At 38.5% G+C, this 25,294-nt stretch overlaps 2 protein-coding genes across 3 annotated transcripts in view; one reads left to right on the top strand and one right to left on the bottom strand.

The window, feature by feature from the left end:
• Positions 1–25,294, bottom strand: part of LOC308086001 (immunoglobulin superfamily member 11-like) — a gene marked incomplete at both ends in the record, with an annotated part of 302,311 nt that overhangs the window by 38,635 nt on the left and 238,382 nt on the right. The gene's annotated exons all lie outside the window — the stretch shown is intronic.
• Positions 1–25,294, top strand: part of LOC308085682 (NACHT, LRR and PYD domains-containing protein 3-like) — a 51,307-nt gene that overhangs the window by 13,518 nt on the left and 12,495 nt on the right. For both annotated transcript variants that reach the window (XM_080428936.1, XM_080428935.1), the window contains exons 6-11: positions 7,680–7,793; positions 13,064–13,162; positions 16,531–16,644; positions 17,799–18,034; positions 18,272–20,120; positions 22,641–22,808. In XM_080428936.1, the coding sequence (XP_080285062.1) occupies positions 7,680–7,793; positions 13,064–13,162; positions 16,531–16,644; positions 17,799–18,034; positions 18,272–20,120; positions 22,641–22,808 (2,580 nt within the window). The remainder of the gene's footprint in view (positions 1–7,679; positions 7,794–13,063; positions 13,163–16,530; positions 16,645–17,798; positions 18,035–18,271; positions 20,121–22,640; positions 22,809–25,294) is intronic.

Below are 25,294 nucleotides of genomic sequence, written 5' to 3'. Positions count from 1 at the left end.
ACTATAGGATCATAGAATACAGAGAGACAGTGTAGTGTCTCAGTAAACTATAAGATCATAGAATACAGAGAGACCGTGTAGTGTCTCAGTAAACTATAGGATCATAGAATACAGAGACAGTGTAGTGTCTCAGTAAACTATAGAATCATAGAATTTGGAGAGACAGTGTAGTGTCTCAGTAAACTATAGGATCATAGAATACAGAGAGACAGTGTAGTGTCTCAGTAAACTATAGGATCATAGAATACAGAGACACAGTGTAGTGTCTCAGTAAACTATAGGATCATAGAATACAGAGAGACAGTGTAGTGTCTCAGTAAACTATAGGATCATAGAATACAGAGACACAGTGTAGTGTCTCAGTAAACTATAGGATCATAGAATACAGAGAGACAGTGTAGTGTCTCAGTAAACTATAGGATCAAAGAATACAGAGAGACGGTGTAGTGTCTCAGTAAACTATAGGATCATAGAATACGGAGACAGTGTAGTGTCTCAGTAAACTATAGGATCATAGAATACAGAGACAGTGTAGTGTCTCAGTAAACTAAAGAATACAGAGATACAGTGTAGTGTCTCAGTAAACTATAGGATCATAGAAGACAGAGAGACAGTGTAGTGTCTCAGTAAACTATAGGATCAAAGAATACAGAGGGACAGTGTAGTGTCTCAGTAAACTATAGGATCATAGAATACAGAGACAGTGTAGTGTCTCAGTAAACTATAGGATCATAGAATATAGAGACAGTGTAGTGTCTCTGTAAACTATAGGATCATAGAATACAGAGACAGTAATGTCTCAGTAAACTATAGGATCATAGAATACAGAGACAGTAATGTCTCAGTAAACTATAGGATCATAGAATACAGAGAGACAGTGTAGTGTCTCAGTAAACTATAGGATCAAAGAATACAGAGAGACAGTGTAGTGTCTCAGTAAACTATAGGATCATAGAATACAGAGAGACAGTGTAGTGTCTTAGTAAACTATAGGATCATAGAATACAGAGAGACAGTGTAGTGTCTCAGTAAACTATAGGATCAAAGAATACAGAGACAGTGTAGTGTCTCAGTAAACTATAGGATCATAGAATACAGAGAGACAGTGTAGTGTCTTAGTAAACTATAGGATCATAGAATACAGAGAGACAGTGTAGTGTCTCAGTAAACTATAGGATCATAGAATACAGAGACAGTGTAGTGTCTCAGTAAACTATAGGATCATAGAATACAGAGACAGTAATGTATCAGTAAACTATAGGATCATAGAATACAGAGAGACAGTGTAGTGTCTCAGTAAACTATAGGATCATAGAATACAGAGAGACAGTGTAGTGTCTCAGTAAACTATAGGATCATAGAATACAGAGACAGTGTAGTGTCTCAGTAAACTATAGGATCATAGAATACAGAGAGACAGTGTAGTGTCTTAGTAAACTATAGGATCATAGAATACAGAGAGACAGTGTAGTGTCTCAGTAAACTATAGGATCATAGAATACAGAGACAGTGTAGTGTCTCAGTAAACTATAGGATCATAGAATACAGAGAGACAGTGTAGTGTCTCAGTAAACTGTAGGATCATAGAATACAGAGAGACAGTGTAGTGTCTCAGTAAACTATAGGATCATAGAATACAGAGACAGTGTAGTGTCTCAGTAAACTATAGGATCATAGAATACAGAGACAGTGTAGTGTCTAAGTAAACTATAGGATCATAGCATACATAGAGACAGTGTAGTGTGTCAGTAAACTATAGGATCATAGAATACAGAGAGACAGTGTAGTGTCTCAGTAAACTATAGGATCATAGAATACAGAGACAGTGTAGTATCTCAGTAAACTATAGGATCATATAGAATACAGAGAGACAGTGTAGTGTCTCAGTAAACTATAGGATCATAGAATACAGAGACAGTGTAGTATCTCAGTAAACTATAGGATCATATAGAATACAGAGACAGTGTAGTGTCTCAGTAAACTATAGGATCATAGAATACAGAGAGACAGTGTAGTGTCTCAGTAAACTATAGGATCATAGAATACAGAGAGACAGTGTAGTGTCTCAGTAAACTATAGGATCATAGAATACAGAGAGACAGTGTAGTGTCTCAGTAAACTATAGGATCATAGAATACAGAGAGACAGTGTAGTGTCTTAGTAAACTATAGGATCATAGAATACAGAGAGACAGTGTAGTGTCTCAGTAAACTGTAGGATCATAGAATACAGAGACAGTGTAGTGTCTCAGTAAACTATAGGATCATAGAATACAGAGACAGTAATGTATCAGTAAACTATAGGATCATAGAATACAGAGAGACAGTGTAGTGTCTCAGTAAACTATAGGATCATAGAATACAGAGAGACAGTGTAGTGTCTCAGTAAACTATAGGATCATAGAATACAGAGAGACAGTGTAGTGTCTCAGTAAACTATAGGATCATAGAATACAGAGAGACAGTGTAGTGTCTCAGTAAACTATAGGATCATAGAATACAGAGAGACAGTGTAGTGTCTCAGTAAACTATAGGATCATAGAATACAGAGACATTGTAGTGTCTCAGTAAACTATAGGATCATAGAATACAGAGAGACAGTGTAGTGTCTCAGTAAACTATAGGATCATAGAATACAGAGAGACCGTGTAATGTCTCAGTAAACTATAGGATCATAGAATACAGAGAGACAGCGTAGTGTCTCAGTAAACTATAGGATCATAGAATACAGAGACAGTGTAGTGTCTCAGTAAACTATAGGATCATAGAATACAGAGAGACAGTGTAGTGTCTCAGTAAACTATAGGATCATAGAATACAGAGATAAAGTGTAGTGTCTCAGTAAACTATAGGATCATAGAATACAGAGACAGTGTTGTGTCTCAGTAAACTATAGAATCATAGAATGTGGAGAGACAGTGTAGTGTCCCAGTAAACTATAGGATCATAGAATATAGAGAGACAGTGTAGTTGTTCAATAAACTATAGGATCATAGAATACAGAGAGACAGTGTAGTGTCTCAGTAAACTATAAGATCATAGAATACAGAGAGACCGTGTAGTGTCTCAGTAAACTATAGGATCATAGAATACAGAGACAGTGTAGTGTCTCAGTAAACTATAGAATCATAGAATGTGGAGAGACAGTGTAGTGTCTCAGTAAACTATAGGATCATAGAATACAGAGAGACAGTGTAGTGTCTCAGTAAACTATAGGATCATAGAATACAGAGAGACAGTGTAGTGTCTCATTAAACTATAGGATCATAGAATACAGAGACAGTAATGTATCAGTAAACTATAGGATCATAGAATACAGAGAGACAGTGTAGTGTCTCAGTAAACTATAGGATCATAGAATACAGAGAGACAGTGTAGTGTCTCAGTAAACTATAGGATCATAGAATACAGAGACAGTGTAGTGTCTCAGTAAACTATAGGATCATAGAATACAGAGAGACAGTGTAGTGTCTCAGTAAACTATAGGATCATAGAATACAGAGACAGTGTTGTGTCTCAGTAAACTATAGAATCATAGAATGTGGAGAGACAGTGTAGTGTCCCAGTAAACTATAGGATCATAGAATATAGAGAGACAGTGTAGTTGTTCAATAAACTATAGGATCATAGAATACAGAGAGACAGTGTAGTGTCTCAGTAAACTATAGGATCATAGAATACAGAGAGACCGTGTAGTGTCTCAGTAAACTATAGGATCATAGAATACAGAGAGACAGTGTAGTGTCTCATTAAACTATAGGATCATAGAATACAGAGAGACAGTGTAGTGTCTCACTAAACTATAGGATCATAGAATACAGAGAGACAGTGTAGTGTCTCAGTAAACTATAGGATCATAGAATACAGAGAGACAGTGTAGTGTCTCAGTAAACTATAGAATCATAGAATATAGAGAGACAGTTTAGTGTCTCAGTAAACTATAGGGTCATAGAATACAGAGACAGTGTAGTTTCTCAGTAAACTATAGGATCATAGAATACATAGAGACAGTGTAGTGTCTCAGTAAACTATAGGATCATAGAATATAGAGAGACGGTGTAGTGTTTCAGTAAACTATAGGATAATAGAATACAGAGACAGTGTTGTGTCTCAGTAAACTATAGAATCATAGAATGTGGAGAGACAGTGTAGTGTCCCAGTAAACTATAGGATCATAGAATATAGAGAGACAGTGTAGTTGTTCAATAAACTATAGGATCATAGAATACAGAGAGACAGTGTAGTGTCTCAGTAAACTATAGGATCATAGAATACAGAGAGACCGTGTAGTGTCTCAGTAAACTATAGGATCATAGAATACAGAGAGACAGTGTAGTGTCTCATTAAACTATAGGATCATAGAATACAGAGAGACAGTGTAGTGTCTCACTAAACTATAGGATCATAGAATACAGAGAGACAGTGTAGTGTCTCAGTAAACTATAGGATCATAGAATACAGAGAGACAGTGTAGTGTCTCAGTAAACTATAGAATCATAGAATATAGAGAGACAGTTTAGTGTCTCAGTAAACTATAGGGTCATAGAATACAGAGACAGTGTAGTTTCTCAGTAAACTATAGGATCATAGAATACATAGAGACAGTGTAGTGTCTCAGTAAACTATAGGATCATAGAATATAGAGAGACGGTGTAGTGTTTCAGTAAACTATAGGATAATAGAATACAGAGAGACAGTGTAGTGTCTCAGTAAACTATAGGATCATAGAATACAGAGAGACAGTGTAGTGTCTCAGTAAACTATAGGATCATAGAATACAGAGAGACAGTGTAGTGTCTCAGTAAACTATAGGATCATAGAATACAGAGACAATGTAGTGTCCTTGTAAACTATAGGATAATAGAATACAGAGAGACACTGTAGTGTCTCAGTAAACTATAGGATCATAGAATACAGAGAGACAGTGTAGTGTCTCAGTAAACTATAGGATCATAGAATACAGAGACAGTGTAGTGTCCTTGTAAACTATAGGATCATAGAATACAGAGAGACAGTGTAGTGTCTCAGTAAACTATAGGATCATAGAATACAGAGAGACAGTGTAGTGTCTCAGTAAACTATAGGATCATAGAATACAGAGAGACAGTGTAGTGTCTCAGTAAACTATAGGATCATAGAATACAGAGACAGTGTAGTGTCCTTGTAAACTATAGGATCATAGAATACAGAGAGACAGTGTAGTGTCTCAGTAAACTATAGGATCATAGAATACAGAGAGACAGTGTAGTGTCTCAGTAAACTATAGGATCATAGAATACAGAGAGACAGTGTAGTGTCTCAGTAAACTATAGGATCATAGAATACAGAGAGACAGTGTAGTGTCTCAGTAAACTATAGGATCATAGAATACAGAGACATTACTTAGACTTAAGATTGTAGATCTGGCTGCATTGAAAATAGCAGATCTACAAGCTCACAAGTCAACGTCGCATAGCGACGCGTTTTGAGCTTGTAGATCTGCTATTTTCAAAATATATGAGCGCTTCTGCGAGTTTAGACCGGTGCAGCGGCGCTGCTGTTATATTTTCATGGCCACCGGGAGATCAGACATTTAACCTATGATCCAACACACACCAGCCTTCATTCATTAATGTTCTCTTCAGGCTATCTCTCATTAATGCGGAGCGGGACGGGACACCGCCCGCCCGACGGTCCAAGTCTCACTGGGAAATGGGAATAGCCTACATGACTGCTTTATTTTAGTGTAACTCGAACGCGCACTGCTCGGTATGGGTTAAATAAATTAATATACAAACGTATTCCATTCATGGCGATGTGATTGGTATCATAACATGTCATTCATGTAGGCTACAAGCCTACGTGACAAAGATTGTACCGCTACGGTACGGATTACATGAAAAACACAGCTGTGTGTGTGTGTGTGTGTGTGTGTGTGTGTGTGTGTGTGTGTGTGTGTGTGTGTGTGTGTGTGTGTGTGTGTGTGTGTGTGTGTGTGTGTGTGTGTGTGAGAGAGAGAGGGTGGGGCGTGTGTGGCGAGGCGAGCGGGGGAACTCTTATTATTGGCTTTTCATGATGATGTCTTTGGTCGTATTCTGGTTCTTCAATCTTCATGTCGTAAAATCGGGGCGTTTTGAGAATATTTAAGGGCGTGTTATTTAAATGACGCTCGGTTTCAGCCGTGACATTTATCAAGGCTGGGACCAAATGTACGCTCGGATCAGCTGTGTAGGATGCGTTGATAAATATGACTTCGACGTTGGTGTACGGCCGAATATATGGAAAAATATACGCCGGTTTATACGCTCTGTTGATAAATGAGGGCCACTGTGTACCGATTTGCATGACGTTTGGACAAATTCTGTAGGAGTAATGTAAAGAAATGGGTTTTGCACAAATCGGCCTCCAGGTGGCGCTATAATAGGCCCATGTGAAAAATTTGAGGCAAAGGTTCTGAATTGGCATCCAGGGAGTGTGTGTGCACAGTTTCGCAGCGACCAGGCCAACGGTGCCGGAGATTAGCTGCTAACACACACACACACACACACACACACACACACACACACACACACACACACACACAATTTTCAATTTCAATTTCAATTCAAAGGGCTTTATGGGCATGAGAAAACATACGTTTACATTGCCAAAGCAGAAAGCACAATACAACAATACAGCAATACAATCAAAACAAAAAATATGTACATTTGAAAGTCAGAATCTTCAATAGATCAATTTCTATGTACCAAGATCACTGGGTGCAGGTATAGTGCCGGAATATACACACACACACAGACACACACACACGGACACACGGACGGACGGAGGGTAAAACATACTCTCAGCTGGTTATGTTTCTGTCTTTAAATTGAATTAATGTATTTATTTCATAGATTTGTTTTCACCACAGTAGGGTTAAAAAACATTACAACAAATGTATGTTCAATATATGAATACAAAACTAGAAAGGTTGAATTCTGGGGTCTGATTCTCTAACGTGTTTTTTCAAATGTGTATTTATATATTTATTCAACAACCATTCATAGTTCACTCTTGATTTTTAACAGTTGTCTCTAAACCATGTACAAATGACATCAAATGAACCATGTTAATTAATGTTCGTCATTAAAAACAAACTCAGGGTTGGAGGAAAACTTGCTTTTAGCAGTAAAAGAAAGAAACAGAAGATAGCCGCGGGAGCGGAAATAATAAATTTTTTTTTTTTTTTTTTAATAGGAGGAAAACCCGTTGGTTGGTACAGGTACCACCGAGTGGGCTAAAGCTGGTTTCTGTCCTGATCAAAGTTACGTTTGTTATTATTAAGGTATGTCTTGAGCTGTTGCATCTGCCATGCAGAGAAGCGAAAGAGGATGAGCCACGTCACGCAAGAGGTTTTATACCTCTTCCGGTCTACCGGACACGTGACATACCCTTCTCAGCCAATGAATGGCCCGGGAGTTTATGGTATGTAGCTCTGTTCATCGCCAGGGGGCGCTGATATCCCATAGTGAGTATGTTACGGAGAATTTGACAAGAAACTCAGCATAGAAAGACGTTTCTGCACCACGATCGTTCCACTTCTGAAATGTTCCCTGTGGACGTTGAAGTGTTTTATACTTCAGAGTAGAGAGTTCATATAAGAGATGTTTGACTAGAAGGATTGTATGATAATGTAAATAATGTTCATCCTCTTTCTATCAGGGTTGATCAGCACAGATCAGGGTCTCCTGTACCCAGCTGTGTCTCCCTGAAGAGTGACCAGTCCAAGGGTAGATTTATGAACTTCAAAGATGAACACCACTCTACTGATCACATGTCAGAATGTAAAACACACAGAAAACAACACATGAATTAGTTGATATCAAACTTTACTTTAGGTTGCCTTGGACATGCACCGAGGTAGAGTAGAGTAGCCCTTAACTGTACTCAGTAAAAGTATTGTTACTTTAAAATAATAATGACTTGAGTAGAAGTAAAAGTATCAAGCTAAAATACTACTCAAGTACTGACTTCCTTTATTCAAACCTGATTTATTGTTTAACATAAACTCTATACTTTCCCCTCTACCCCAGGTAAAAAAATAGCATACTAAAAGTATACTTTTGATGAATGTATTAAAGTATATTTTTAGTATGGATGTACTATTTTGGCCGACTTAAATTGAACTTAAGTGGTAATAAATGACTACTTAAGGTATGCTTGAGTATACTAAAAGTGTAAATAGTGTGCTAAATTCGTACAACTTTTTACAGCAGTGAAAAGTATACCCACGAGCAGTCAAAATGCACTTTTAGTGCAATTATATTATATCATTAGTGTGTTGTAAATCTACTTTAAATGGGATTACAGTACATTATCAGTAGTATAAAAGTGTATTATTAAAACACTTTTATCATATTAATAATACTTTTCAAATGCACTTTAAGTGTCCCATTTAGTTTATTTAAAATGTATTAAAGTATATTTTTAGTATGGATGTACTATTTTGGCCGACTTAAATTGAACTTAAGTGTACTCAAGTACTAATAAATTACTACTTAAGGTATGCTTGAGTATACTAAAAGTGCAAATTGTGTGCTAAATTCGTACAACTTTTTACAAACTTTAAGTGTACTTAGTACAGCAGTGAAAAGTATACCAGCAAGCATTCTAAATACACTTATAGCATAATTTGAGTGTGTTGGAAATGAAGAGCAGCAGTGTATTTGAAGTGAATTTTATTACAACTTAAACAGAAAAGTGCATTACAAGTACTGTAAGCGCTACATAAAAATACTTACAAAACGTCACTATTCTACTTCAAATGCACTTTAAACTACATTCTGGTAAAATGTTAGTACACACAATGGATTAAATGGATTTAAAGTATACTGAAGTGTACTGAAGTACTACTAAATTACTACTTAAGGTATGCTTGAGTACACTTTAACTGTAAATACTATGTTAAATTGGAAACATCTTTTTACAAACTGTAAGTGTACTTAAGTACACCAGCTCGCAGTCTAAATACACTTGTAGTACAATTATAGTGTTTTTGAAATCTACTAAAAAGGGATTACAAAGGGAATGATCTTTTGGTCCATGACGAAGTAGAAATTCTGGGTGTTCTTTCTGAAACAGCTGAGCAGGGCCAGTTTCCTTGAGGAAGGTCTCCATGCTTCTCCCCACCTGAGAGAGAAAGAAACGGAATGAATCACATAAAATAACATTTGGAATTTGGTGTTTAGTGCTGCCTAGAATTTAGAGAAAATATTCCCAAGTTTGAGCCCTACTGCACAAATATTTTTTTGTTTTCATATGCATAATACATTTTAATGAAGACAAACCTGCTCATATGATGAAACATGCCTGTCTGGTGAAATATACTTCATGCAATTCTGAGAACATACCTTCATGAACTTAATCAGAACGTCAGCAGCATCTGATGCAATCATTCTTCTAGACTTCTTGGATGTTGGAGGTAACATGTGAAGAAGCAAAAAGAAGATTTTATTTACATAATAATTAATTCTAATTTCCTGTGATTTTACATGGAATGTTGGTAAATTTAAGATTAAAGAAGCATTTTAAACCATAAATGCAGTGGAAGGAAACTAACACAATAAGTACATTTAATTAATCTAATGGGAAGCATACAATTTTCACCACCATTGCTCACAGAACTTAGCTACAGGAGAGTACAGACAGTACAAGTAAAGAATGACAATCATTAAAGTTACTTAAAACATAAAGTGTCCACCATGAAGCTTAAATGACATTAAAATGAACATAACCCCCCCTCTAAGCATTTTAAGCTCACATCAAAAAGCACAAATCTGTAACTAACAAACAAAGCAACCTTAACAGTGGCTCAATGGAGCCATTCTGATCCTCTGTCTTTAAGAAACACACATGCCCAAATCATGAATCAAATAAATCAGCTAAACCACAAGTCCATACACTATTTCATGGAGAACTAGCAGTAGAACCACTCTTCAAATGCAAAGCTAATGTATTAGTAACACAATGCAAAGCAGTTAGCTGTTGTGCTAGTGCAAACGGCTAATAATTAGCATACACAGCTAGAAAACAATACAAAAACATGTTTTTACCTCCTGCAGATCAACACAGTTTAAACACAGGATAACTGGTTGTCAACCACAGTTAGGAACAGTATATTTCCACCACAGGATACAATGGTTTGACTGTGTGACTTTTCTCTCTCTCTTTGTCTGTGCCTCTGATTGCCTGATTGAGAACAGCTGCTTAACTAGCAGGCTCTAAGCCCCCACCCTCTACCTGAGACTGGACTTCTGGTTGGCTGTCATTTAGGCTTGAACCAATCAAAATCTTGGGTTTTATTTAAACACAAGATTGACATTCTGCTTAACAAGTTAGGTTGTGAGACTGACAACATGTGCTGGGTTATGTGCATTCCAAACAAACTATGCCCATGTTGCATGAATTATAACCTCTTAACTCTATGGACTGGACTAATGTAATAGTTTTCATACATGGTATCCTTCCACATAGTTTTAAACCCATTTAAATGTTAGGAACTTTGTCTTTTTAGAATAACTATTTATAATGTTTTTAACTATTTCTTTCCTACATACTTTTTTACCAGGAGTTTTTTCATGAACTCGGCTAACAATCATCTGGCAATGATTTTAATAAAGAACTTGATAGTGTTTAAACATTTCTTACCGGGGTATGGAGTTAAGTTGTCTTGTGTCTCTCCTCCTTTTTGCAGTGACAAGATGGTGACAAAAACGGAAAAGTTGATTATGTCATAATCACATGACTGCAAATTTGAAAGGCAGAGCCAATGGCTCTGCTGAAAGGGAATACAACCCTGTGACTCTGACCAATCACGTGGAAGCCAGTGCAGCATGCAGCACTTTCATAAAGCATACTTATAGTATGTTACACAAGGCATGAAAATAAGTGTACTTTATAAAAGTGCACAAAAATACATTATATTTAAAATTATTATAGTGAATTTTGTATTATTATAACTAAATAAACATATAATGAAGTTAAATTAAAGTATACTTTAATGAAGCATAGAAATAGTGTATTATAGCATTCTTAAACTACACTTAATTCCTACTATAAGTATTAGTAAGTTAGTATACTTTTTCAAAGTACACTGGCATATCATTTTAATATATTTACATTAAAGTACAGTTATTTTAAGTATATTTAAATACATTTCTAATTGAGTGCAATTAAAGTACACTTAAATAAAGTATGCTAACAGTGTATTACAAATGTTTGAAAAATAAATGTACTTTTGTTAATTATACTAAAAGTACACTTATAAGCATTAGTAGTTTAGTATACTTTTTCAAAGTACATTGGCATACAACTTCGAATGTTCTTACATTAAAGTACACTTATTTTAAGTATATTAAATACATTTCTAATGGAGTGCAATTAAAGTACATTTAAATAAAGTATACTAACAGTGTATTACAAATGACTGAAAAATAAATGTACTCTTCTTAAGTACACTAAAAGCTCACTTATAGGTATTAGTAATTTAGTATACTATCTCAAAGTACACTGGCATACAACTTTTAATATACTTACATTAAAGTACACTTATTTTTAGTATATTAACACATTGAATGCCAATCGCGTAGATCTACACGAACCTATTTAAAGCCGCAGCGTGCCAGTCGCGTAGATCTACGCGAACCGCCGATTCCCATTGTAATCGCCCAAGGTGCACTTTCCGAATTTTTTTGATCCATTTCCGTTTCCGGTTTCCGGTCGGAAACGGAATTATTCGGGTTCCGTTTTTTTCGATCGTATCCGCTTCCTGTCTGGGATCCTGTTTAAAACTCGATTTTCTCGGTTGTTGTTTTTCTCCTCGCTGATCACTGTTTAGCGTGTATCGGCTGTAGCTTCAAGATGACGGCTCGCATTTGGAAACTGTTTTCGCTGGACGTTTCTCACGGATCCGCTGTGTGTTTAGAACCAAATGAACGCGCACTTTTAACTTATTTAGCGAGGTCTGTGGCGACATGATAAAAACAAAAAAACAACAATAAAACGCTGGCACTGGTGAGTACATTATGAGATTAAACTCTGGCATGGAATGTGTTAAAATACATTTGTAATGGAGTGAAATTATAGTACACTTACATACATTACACTAACAGTGTATTATAAATGACCTTACTATAAATACACTTTTCTTAAGTACACTAAAAGTACACTATTTAGCAGTTTCAATTTAGTGTACTTTTAAAAAGTGTGCTTAAATTGAATTAGAAATATACTTTACATAAAGTACACTTTGGATAAGTACATTAAAATTACATTTCAAGTATTCCATAATTAGTATATTTATTTTTAGTACATTGAAGTTGAACTTAATTACATATTTTTTTAAGTATACTTTGTATAAGTATATTTTTAATATGCTTTTAATTAAGTACAAAAATCAAAAATATACTTTTAATAATATTAGTACACTTATATTATATTTTTTATATACTAAAGTATACTACTTTTTTACCTGGGACACCAATCGCGTTGCCGAAAATAGCCGATCTACAAGCTCACACTTGTAGATCCGTTACTTTTGCTGAATGTTCACTCAGATGTTGTTAAATAATCAGAATTAAATAGAAGCCATTGTTTTTGCGTCAATTAAACATTTGAAACCTGCCTCCAGATGATGTCACTTGTAGGCAGGTGTCTGAACTGTCCACAGCCCTCCTCTGAGACACAGACATGATAAAATTATATGATATAACATTAAATTATATTATAATGATCATTAGTGAGGACCAGTTATATGAAATATGGTGGAAATGGGTGAAGTGGTCCTTTGATTTAGTGTTGTAGCATGAATATGTGATGACAGTGTTAATAACCTTTATTTTCAGTAATGAATAAACTAATCATACTGTCTACTCTACTGATCACAGGTCAGAATGTAAAACACACAGAAAACAACACATTATTTAGTTGTTATGAAACTGTACTGAGCACAGATCATGAGGTATATAATGTTCTGGCTTAATATAGTTTTGTAGTCTGAACAGGTTATGATTATATTAATAATGTTTATTTATGTCTGTTTGCCACAGACCAGAGTCTCCAACACCCAGCTGTGTGTCTATGCAGAGTGACTGGTCTAAAGGAATGCCTCCTCACTTCAGTAATGAACCTGGACCTCCAGACACAAAGTAAGATCACTGATCTTGAATTTCATCTGGAAAGACACAAAGAATGTCTTGTATCTGCTCACAGAAGTAGACAGTAGTAGAGTATCTCACTGTCAGCTGTAGTGATCTTTGATGCAGTCATTCTTAGGTTGTCTTGGACATGTACCGAGGTAGAGTAGAGTAGCCCTAAACGGTACTCAAGTAAAAGTAATATTACTTCAAAATAATAATGACCTGAGTAGAAGTAGAAGTATCTAGTGAAAATATTACTCAAGTAAAAGTATTGTTAATTTAAAATGAGGATGACCTGAGTAAAAGTAAAAGTATCTAGTGAAAATACTACTCAAGTACTGACTTCCTTTATTCAAACCTGATTTATTTTGTAATATAACCTCTATATACTTTCCCCTTTACACCAAATTGTTTTGCCAAACATAGCCGATCTACAAGCTCACTATGTGTCATGGCGTAAGCTTGTAGATCTGTTACTTTTGCTGAATTTTCACCCAGATGTTAAGTAATTAGAATATAATAGAAGCCATTGTTTTTGCATCAATTAAACATTTGAAATTTGCCTACCGAGGATGTCACTGGTGAACTGTCCACAGCCCTGATAAACAAAAATGGCGTCATCATATAATGAGCATTAGTGAGGACCAGTTATATGAAGATAATATATAATATGATATTATAATGATAATTAGTAAACTATAGTATCATAGAATACAGAGAGACAGTGTACTGTCTCAGTAAACTATAGGATCATAGAATACAGAGAGACAGTGTAGTGTCTCAGTAAACTATAGGATCATAGAGACAGTGTATTGTCTCAGTAAACTATAGGATCATAGAATACAGAGACAGTGTAGTGTCTCAGTAAACTATAGGATCATAGAACACAGAGAGACAGTGTAGTGTCTCAGTAAACTATAGGATCATAGAATACAGAGAGACAGTGTAGTGTCTCAGTAAACTATAGGATCATAGAGACAGTGTATTGTCTCAGTAAACTATAGGATCATAGAGACAGTGTATTGTCTCAGTAAACTATAGGATCATAGAATACAGAGACAGTGTAGTGTCTCAGTAAACTATAGGATCATAGAACACAGAGAGACAGTGTAGTGTCTCAGTAAACTATAGGATCATAGAATACAGAGAGACAGTGTAGTGTCTCAGTAAACTATAGGATCATAGAATACAGAGAGACAGGGTAGTGTCTCAGTAAACTATAGGATCATAGAATACAGAGAGACAGTGTAGTGTCTCAGTAAACTATAGGATCATAGAATACAGAGACAGTGTAGTGTCCTTGTAAACTATAGGATAATAGAATACAGAGAGACAGTGTAGTGTCTCAGTAAACTATAGGATCATAGAATGTAGAGAGACAGTGTAGTGTCTCAGTAAACTATAGGATCATAGAATACAGAGAGACAGTGTAGTGTCTCAGTAAACTATAGGATCATAGAATACAGAGAGACAGTGTAGTGTCTCAGTAAACTATAGGATCATAGAATACAGAGAGACAGTGTAGTGTCTCAGTAAACTATAGGATCATAGAATACAGAGACATTACTTAGACTTAAGATTGTAGATCTGGCTGCATTGAAAATAGCAGATCTACAAGCTCACAAGTCAACGTCGCATAGCGACGCGTTTTGAGCTTGTAGATCTGCTATTTTCAAAATATATGAGCGCTTCTGCGAGTTTAGACCGGTGCAGCGGCGCTGCTGTTATATTTTCATGGCCACCGGGAGATCAGACATTTAACCTATGATCCAACACACACCAGCCTTCATTCATTAATGTTCTCTTCAGGCTATCTCTCATTAATGCGGAGCGGGACGGGACACCGCCCGCCCGACGGTCCAAGTCTCACTGGGAAATGGGAATAGCCTACATGACTGCTTTATTTTAGTGTAACTCGAACGCGCACTGCTCGGTATGGGTTAAATAAATTAATATACAAACGTATTCCATTCATGGCGATGTGATTGGTATCATAACATGTCATTCATGTAGGCTACAAGCCTACGTGACAAAGATTGTACCGCTACGGTACGGATTACATGAAAAACACAGCTGTGTGTGTGTGTGTGTGTGTGTGTGTGTGTGTGTGTGTGTGTGTGTGTGTGTGTGTGTGTGTGTGTGTGTGTGTGTGTGTGTGTGTGTGTGTGTGTGTGTGTGTGAGAGAGAGAGAGAGGGAGGGGCGTGTGCGTGTGTGGCGAGGCGAGCGGGGGAACTCTTATTATTGGCTTTTCATGATGATGTCTTTGGTCGTATTCTGGTTCTTCAATCTTCATGTCGTAAAATCAGGGCGTTTTGAGAATATTTAAGGGCGTGTTATTTAAATGACGCTCGGTTTCAGCCGTGACATTTATTTGCATGACGTCTGGACAAATTCTGTAGGAGTAATGTAAAGAAATGGGTTTTGCACAAATCGGCCTCCAGGTGGCGCTATAATAGGCCCATGTGAAAAATTTGAGGCAAAGGTTCTGAATTGGCATCCAGGGAGTGTGTGTGCACAGTTTCGCAGCGACCGGGCCAACGGTGCGGAGATTAGCTGCTAACACACGGACAGGACACACACACACACACACACACACACACACACACACACACACACACACACACACACACACACACACACAATTTTCAATTTCAATTTCAATTCAAAGGGCTTAATGGGCATGAGAAAACATACGTTTACATTGCCAAAGCAGAAAGCACAATACAACAATACAGCAATACAATCAAAACGAAAAATATGTACATTTGAAAGTCAGAATCTTCAATAGATCAATTTCTATGTACCAAGATCACTGGGTGCAGGTATAGTGCCGGAATATACACACACACACACACACAGACACACACACACGGACGGACGGAGGGTAAAACATACTCTCAGCTGGTTATGTTTCTGTCTTTAAATTGAATTAATGTATTTATTTCATAGATTTGTTTTCACCACAGTAGGGTTAGTGGGGGTTTCACCAGCAAAACAAAACATTACAATAAATATATGTTCAATATATGAATACAAAACTAGAGGTTGAATTCTGGGGTCTGATTCTCTAACAATTTTTTTCAAATGTGTATTTATTTATTTATTCAACAACCATTCATAGTTCACTCTTGATTTTTAACAGTTGTCTCTAAACCATGTACAAATGACATCAAATGAACCATGTTAATTAATGTTCGTCATTAAAAACAAACTCAGTATAGAAAGACGTTTCTGCACCACGATCGTTCCACTTCTGAAATGTTCCCTGTGGACGTTGAAGTGTTTTATACTTCAGAGTAGAGAGTTCATATAAGAGATGTTTGACTAGAAGGATTGTATGATAATGTAAATAATGTTCATCCTCTCTTTCTATCAGGGTTGATCAGCACAGATCAGTGTCTCCTGTACCCAGCTGTGTCTCCCTGAAGAGTGACCAGTCCAAGGGTAGATTTATGAACTTCAAAGATGAACACCACTCTACTGATCACAGGTCAGAATGTAAAACACACAGAAAACAACATGATTTAGTTGATATCAAACTGTACTTTAGGTTGTCTTGGACATGCACCGAGGTAGAGTAGAGTAGCCCTAAACTGTACTCAAGTAAAAGTATTGTTAATTTAAAATGAGGATGACTTGAGTAGAAGTAAAAGTATCAAGTTAAAATACTACTCAAGTACTGACTTCCTTTATTCAAACCTGATTTATTGTGTAATATAAACTCTATATACGTTTCCCTCTACACCAATCGCTTTGCCGAAAATAGCCGATCTACAAGGTCACAATGTGTCATGGCTTGAGCTTGTAGATCTGTTACTTTTGCTCAATGTTCACTCAGATGTTCTTAAATAATCAGAATATAATAGAAGCCATTGTTTTTGCATACCTTTGCATACCTTTTGAAACCTGCCTCCAGATGATGTCACTGGTAGGCAGGTGTCTGAACTGTCCACAGCCCTCCATGATCATTAGTATATGAAATATGGTGGAAATGGGTGAAGTGGTCCTTTGATTTAGTTTTGTAGCATATATGTAGCTTTATGTCAGTGTTAATAACCTTTATTTTCAGTAATTAATAAACTAATCATACTGTCTAAAGGACATGTGACATGAGACAGATTTATTTATGATTCAAGGTGACTAGACTGAAAATGAACAGAAGAACTAGAAAGGTTGAATTCTGTGGTCTGATTGTATTTATTTATTTAACAACCATTCATAGTTCACACTTAATTTTTAACTGTTGTCTCTAAACCATGTACAAATGACATCAAATGAACCATGTTAATTAATGTTCGTCATTAAAACTAAACTCAGTGTAGAAAGATGTTTCTGCACCACGATCGTTCCACTTCTGAAATGTTCTCTGTGGACGTTGAAGTGTTTTATACTTCAGAGTATGTAAAACACACAGAAAACAACACATGAGGTTTATAATGTTCTGGCTCTAAATACTTTATTTTGTAGTATGAACATGTTATGATGGTTTTAATGTTGTTTCTTTTTTTTTTCAGTTCTTTTGAATACATACATAATTCCATGACAGCATGGACACTATTATTGTATACTAACTCCAAGCAGTATGGAAATACCCTTACATCCACCAGGAATATAGTCATAATAAATAACTCTTCATGTCCACAGAGACAGGAAGAGGAGGAGTTGCGTTGTGACAGAGCAGGCGTCCAGGTGTTCAGTGTGTGAGGAGGTTCTGACAGATCCAGTCTCTACCAGCTGTGGACACTGGTTCTGCAGACAGTGCATCACCTCATACTGGGACCAGTCTGCTCCAACAGAACACCATGACTGTCCCCAGTGTGGAAAGACATCCAGAACCACACCTGGACTGAAGACACCCAGACAAACCAGCAGTGGACAAAGTAAGACTGGACATACTTATAATTATACAATTATATTTCATGTTAATGTTTAAATTTCATTAAAAAAAACCATCTGTCAACTCTTGAAAAAAACTCAATTCTCAAAATTAAAATGTCCTGGCTGTATTGTTTCCTAATGGAGGATTTAACACATTAACAATGTGTGTCCACAGCTGTAAGAATGTAAGGTTATAAATTAAGCTAAATGTTTAAAATGTCTTCATTATCTTCTCATAGCAGATGTCAGTCAGCAGGAGCATTTAAAGGATTATAAGATCAGTTTGAAAAGTCTTGATTGTGTGACAGAACACATCACTGAAGAGACAGGAACCTCCCTCACTGACATCTACACAGAGCTCTACGTCACAGTGGGAGAGAGTGAAGGGGTTAATAACCAACATGAGGTGTGGCAGATAGAGACACTTTCCAAGAAGAAGACCCTCCATGACAAACCAATCAACTGCTGTGACATCTTTAAACCCCTCCTCCTTGGCAGAGAGACACCCATCAGAAGAGTTCTGACCAAAGGCATCGCTGGCATTGGAAAAACATTCTCTGTGCGTAAGTTCACTCTGGACTGGGCAAAGGGTTTGGAAAATCAAGATGTCATTCTCCTGGTTCCCTTCTCATTCCGGGAGCTGAACTTGGTCAGAGATGAGCAGCACAGTCTTCTCACACTGATCCATGTTTTCCACCCAACGTTAAAGAAGGTCACAGCAGAGCAGCTCGCTGTCTGGAAGGTTGGCTTCATCTTTGATGGTCTAGATGAAAGCAGGTTTTCATTCAACTTCGACAACAATGACATAATTTCTGATGTCACAGTGACATCATCAGTGGACATGTTGTTGACAAACCTAATCAAGCAGAATCTGCTCCCATTGGCTGTCATCTGGATAACTACCAGACCTGCAGCAGCCAATCAGATCCCTCCTGCATGTGTTGACATGGTGACAGAAGTACGAGGGTTCACAGACCCCCAGAAGGAGGAGTTCTTCATGAAGAGATTCAGTGATGAGAAGCTGGCCAGCAGAATCATCTCACACATGAAGACATCAAAGAGCATCCACATCATGTGTCACATCCCAGTCTTCTGTTGTATCACTGCTACCGTTCTGGAGGACATGTTGAAGACAGACGAGACTAGACAGCTGCCCAAGACCCTGACTCAGATGTACAGCCACTTCATGTTGGTCCAGACAAACAGGAAGAAGCAGAAGTATGATGAGACACACAAGGAAAAGAAAAAGAAAATAAACAAAAGAGAGAGAATCAGAGAAAAGAGAAAAAAGGCGAACAAACAGCCGATCATGGAGACGGACAGGGAAGTTCTTCTGAAGCTGGGCAGGCTGGCGTTTGAACATCTGCAGAAAAGTAGTATCATGTTCTACCAAGAAGACCTGGAAGAGTGTGGTCTTGATGTGAAAGAAGCCTCGCTGTACTCAGGAGTGTGCACAGAGATCTTCAAGAGAGAGAGTGTGCTCTTCCAGAAAACAGTCTACAGCTTTGTTCATCTGAGCATCCAGGAGTTTCTGGCTGCAGTCTACCTGTTCCACTGTTTCACACAGAAGAACATGGAGGTCCTGAAGACATTCCTGAAAGGCTTCCCTTTCAACAGTAACAGTTCCCTCTCTGACTTCCTGAAGGCTGCTATGAAAGAATCCCTGCAGAGTGAGAGTGGACACCTGGACCTGTTTGTTCGCTTCCTTCATGGTCTCTCACTGGAGTCCAACCAGAGTCTGTTAGGAGGCCTGCTGGGTCAGACAGAGAACAGTCCAGAGGAGATCCAGAGAGCCATCAACAACCTGAAAGAGATGAATGATCCCAACTTCTCTCCTGACAGATGTATCAACATCTTCCACTGTCTGATGGAGATGAACGACCCCTCAGTAAGTCTGGGGATCGAACAGTACCTGGAGTCAGAGAGCAGATCAGGGAAGGAACTCTCTGACTCCCATTGTTCAGCTCTGGCCACCATGCTGCAGATGTCGGAGAAGGTTCTGGAGGTGTTGGACCTGGAAAAATACAACACAGACCAGTATGGGCGATGGAGGCTGATCCCAGCTGTGAGGAACTGCACGACAGCCAAGTTAGTAGTCATATGAATATCAACATGTTAGAACAACTTTCACTCATATACTACATGCATTCATTAAACAAATACAAATAAACCACATGCATGAATGTGCACACACACACACACACACACACACACACGCACACACGCACACGCACACACACACACACACACACACACACACACACACACACACGCACACACGCACACGCACACACACACACACACGCACGCACGCACACACACACACACACACACACACACACACACACACACACACACACACACACACACACAGAGAGGTGGAATCATCACATTATAAAAGACACTGATTGGTCACAACTGGTGGTGCATTCTGCAATATTTAATATAAACCGGTGGTTCTCAAACTTTTCATTATGTATTATATAAATTAATATTTATTTGGCTGCGGACCCCCACCTGAATGCATTGTGTGCCAAGGACCCCCACAAAATATTTTTATTGCTAAAATGTTTAAAAAATTATTCAAAGTTTGTATTTTTGTTTACATTATTTGACAATAGCCGATCTACAAGCTCACAACACGTCACATCGATGTAGATCTGCTATATTCAAATAGCTGATCAAATAGCTGGTTGAAGTGGTTAAACTGATTTTGATGATATATTTGTACAAATTAAATAAAGTGCAGGGGACCCCCTGGAACCCCCCCAAGGACCCCCGGGGGTCCTCAGACCTCACTTTGAGAAGCACTGATGTAAACAACACAGGTGATGTAATGCAGCCTTGAGGTGCTCCAACATTAGTCCTGATCAGAAAGGAAAGTGATTCATTTATCTTTACTAGCTGTGTTCTGTTTGTGAGACAATAATTGTACCATAAATGAGGTTAGAATCAGAGTGAACTCATCCTTTACTAAGTCTCTACCTAGAACTACTGTCCAATCCTACATCACCAACTGTAACTACTGTAGGTGCAGAAGAACTGTCAGCTTTTCAGCTCAGAGACAATGTGATGTGAATGTGGAACGTCCATGTCTGACGTTTTACTTGAGTAAAAGTACAAAAGTATTGACATCAAAATGTACTTAAAGTACCAAAAGTAGAAAGTAATCATTATGCAATGTCCCATTTAAAGTTTTCAAATACATACAAATATTTTGAAAATAGCAGATCTACAAAAGCACAATGTGTCGTATTGCGACGCATTGTGAGCTTGTTATTTTCAAATGGCCGAAATATATATGGGTCTGAAGGGGTTAATTTCAGTTTTGTGAGCTTATGGTCATTACTTATAGGTTTACTCACTTTAATGAGGAATTACCAAGTTACTTAATGCATCAATACAAGTTGCTTGCTGTACAGTGGTTCCCCCAGGGGGGTCTGCAAATAATTTTGGGGGGTCCCCAGATGATTATCTTAATGTGCAACATTGTTTTCTCACTCAACAGTAATCAAACCAACAGACAGTATAAGTGTATACAGGGTATCTGCACATTTATAAAGTGACAATTTAAGGACTTTTAAGACCATTTTAATACCAAATTGTCAAATATTACAGAAGAAAGAGGCAAACATTGTGAAAATAGCCGATCTAAAAGCTCACAACGCCTCGCAGTGTGAGGTGTTGTGAGCTTGTAGATCGGCTATTTTCACAGTATTTATCTGTGGAACCGAGTCAAACTAAATGTAAATCCTACTCCTACAATTCCAAGTGCTTGTCAGGGTGGGGGGTCCCCAGGTCAAATATAGGTGTTTTGTTTCTGGGGGGTCGCGGCCTGAAAAGTGTGTGAACCCTTGCTGTAGTTTACAGAGACAACTTTCCATCTGTCTTCCACTTCTCTGTTCTCTGGTTCCCTGTTCTTACTGACATCCTGTTAATGTCTGGAGAACTACATAGAGGATCTCTGAGTTAACCCATTCAATCCGGGAACACATCTCTGTCATTTGTAGATTTATTTGGCTATTCAAAAATAGCAGATCTACAAGCTCATAGTGCGGCATTCTATGAGCTTGTAGATCTGATATATTTTTTTAATCGTGAAAATGTGTGCAAATCTTAGAAAATATACAGTATTTTTTAAAGCTAACATTTGTAACTCAAATTTTTGCTTCTGGGGGATTCTACAAATGTCTTCTAAATCCTAACAGTTTTTTGAAAAAACGTATATGTTGCTATAATATCAGTGGTGCTCAAACCTTTTATATGTCAAGGACCCCCACAATTATATGTATTTGGCCGTGGCCCCCCATCTCAAAATATGTTTTTCCAGGGACCCCCCCAGAAGCAAAGATTTGAGTTAATAATGTTCGCTTAAAAATATATATATATTCAAAGATTTGCACAAAATGTCAAGATCTTTCCTAAAATAGCAGATCTACAAGCTCATAGCACGGCACTCTGTGCTATCTTTGAATAGCCAATGTATAAAATAATGGTTTAAGTGGTTACACAGATGTGTTCCCGGTCTTAATGGGTTAACTTCCTTGACAGTGAACTTGGCTGATCTGTTTTGATCATTTCTGATTTTACATTAATCTGTCATTACAGACTTGTTGGCTGTGACCTCCAGAAGGAACACATTGAAGTTGTGGCTTCAGCTCTCAGTTCTAATCCATCCCATCTAAGACACCTGGACTTAAGTTCTAACGACGGGCTGAACCTGGATCCGCTGTGTGATGCACTGAAGAATCCTCATTGTAGACTGGAAACTCTACGGTCAGATTAATTTACAAAACTTATTTTCATCATGTATTTATTATGTGATTATACTATGAATATTGTGGTGATGCTTTATGTGTAGAGTGTGAATAAGGTTGATATCATAGTGACACACTTTGACTAGAATAATGATAAGGTACAGTGACTACAGTACGTGTTACAATTACAATTATACATTCTTTCTTTCCTTCATTCTGTGTTGTTACGCTGAATAGTCAAGTTGAACCCAAGTACAGACACAAACACAGAGACAGGAATAAGTAAAACAAATCTAAGTCTTTAATGCCAGCCAAGCAGAGCAACACAAAAAAAAGTAGTAGTAGGCAAAAGTCAAACAAAGCAACAGGCCAAAACTAAGGCTGAAGTTTAATTGGCTGGGCAGGTGAGGTGAAGCTAGCCTGGTAAACCCCTCCCTCCGGAAATCTCATCTTTATTTGATTTCAGTAGTGAGTCTGGCCTACAGGCAGGTTTGCCTTTTTTTCTGTGGCCGGGAGCTGGGCGGGATTAATACCGTTGACTGACAACCCCTTCAGCCAATCAGCCGTTTGTTCCCCTTCAGCCAATCAGCAGTTTGTTCCCCCCACCACCAGAGCATAGTGACACAAGGGGACTTTTGAGATGGCCATGCCGAAAATATGTTGCTTTATTCGGATACATGCGTGTCACTGCCCGCCCCTGCCGGTTCTCTGTTTTTTTTTAAAAATGGGCTCTGTCATGATTAATTGACCACATATATGAAGTTAAACAACTAAATTCTATCCGAACGATATCTTAAAAGTAAATTCCGTGCCTGAAAAAATAAGTTTGAGAGCGTTTTGAAGTTTTAAAATCGAAACCAAAACAGCGGACAGAATCAGGGTTGGTGTGTGTATCTTTCACTCTTCTTGAAGTCCAAAACACAATGAATTAAACAGACACAAACAACTGTGCACGCGTCCTCCGTTTACCTCACTCTGTTTACCTCAAGTAAAAGTGCTCATTATGTACAACGTCCCTTTTCACAAGTTTTCAAATGTTTAAAAATCTTTTGAAAATAGCAGATCTACAAGCTCATGAGCTTGTAGATCTGCTGTTTTTGATGCTTTTGAATTTGAATCGTGAAAAATAATCTAAAAAAGTAATCTACTATCTAGAAAAGTCATCTACAAGCTAGAGAAGTAATCTACTAATCTAGAAAAGTAATCACACCTCGGGGCGGCAGTGGCTCAGGGGTAGAGTGGCCGGGTAGAGTGAACTGGAAAACCGCAAGGTTCCCAGTTTGATCCCGGGCTGGGGGGCTCCCCTAGAGTTACTGTCGAAGTGTCCTTAAGCAAGACGCTGAACCCCTAATTGCTCCCGATGAGCACGTTGGTGCCTTGCATGGTTTCCTCCTCCATCGGTGTATGAATGTGTGTGTGAATGGGTTAATGGCACAATCAATGTACAGCGCTTCGGATAGAAGCGCTATATAAATGCACCATTTACCATTTTACACCTCCTTCGGTGATAGGCCACGCCCACCTCCAGCCGATAGCAGATCTACAAGCTCATAGCGCGGCAACCGGTGCCGCGTTGTGAGCTTGTAGATCTGCTATTTTCGACGACCGAGGCTTCAAACCACGCCCCAAAGCCGATAGGCCATGCCCACAGCTTGCAACCACACCCCCCATGTGATAAACCACGCCCACAGCTTCAAAACACGCCCCCAAGGGTGATAGGCCACACCCCCAGCTTCAAACCAAACCCGCATAGCACACGGCTTTAAACCACAATCCAAGGGGATAGGCCACGCCCCCAGCTTGAAACCACACCCCCAAACCGATAGGTCCCGCCCACAGCTTCAAACCACACACCCCTGGGTGATAGGCCACGCCCATCCCCAGCCGATAGCAGATCTACAAGCTCGTAGCGCGGAGCCAGGTGCCGCGCTACGAGCTTGTAGATCTGCTATTTTTGACGCCCAAGGCTTTAAACCACGCCCCCAAGCTAATAGGCCACGCCCATAACTCCAAACCACCCCCAAGGTGATAGGCCACGCCCACCTCCAGCCGATAGCAGATCTACAAGCTCATAGCCATGTCGATCTGCTGTTTTGAGGCCAAAAGCTTTAAACCATGCCCCCAAGCTTAGAGGCCACGCCCACAGCTTCAAGCCACTCCCCCAAGGTGAAAGTCCATGCCCACAGCTTCAAACCACACCCCCCAAGGAGCTAGGCCACGCCCACCCCCAGCCAATATCAGATCTACAAGCTCGTAGAGCTATGATCTACGAGCTTGTAGATCTGCTGTTTTTGATGCCCAAAGATTTAAACCACGTCCCCAAGCCGATAGGCCACGCCCACAGCTTGCAACCACTTACCCCATGTGATAAGCCACGCCCGCAGCTTCAAAACACGCCCCCCAAGGTGATAGGCCACATCCTCAGCTTCAAACCAAACCCCCCTCGCACACGGCTTTAAACCACAATCCAAGGGGATGGGCCACGTCCCCAGCTTGAAACCACGC

This window comes from Gymnoscopelus braueri (genome assembly GCF_963280865.1).
Source record: "Gymnoscopelus braueri genome assembly, chromosome: 5".
Classification (NCBI taxonomy): domain Eukaryota; kingdom Metazoa; phylum Chordata; class Actinopteri; order Myctophiformes; family Myctophidae; genus Gymnoscopelus; species Gymnoscopelus braueri.
The sequence above is the reverse complement of the archived record's forward strand: the minus strand, read 5'-3'. Positions and strand labels throughout refer to the sequence as shown.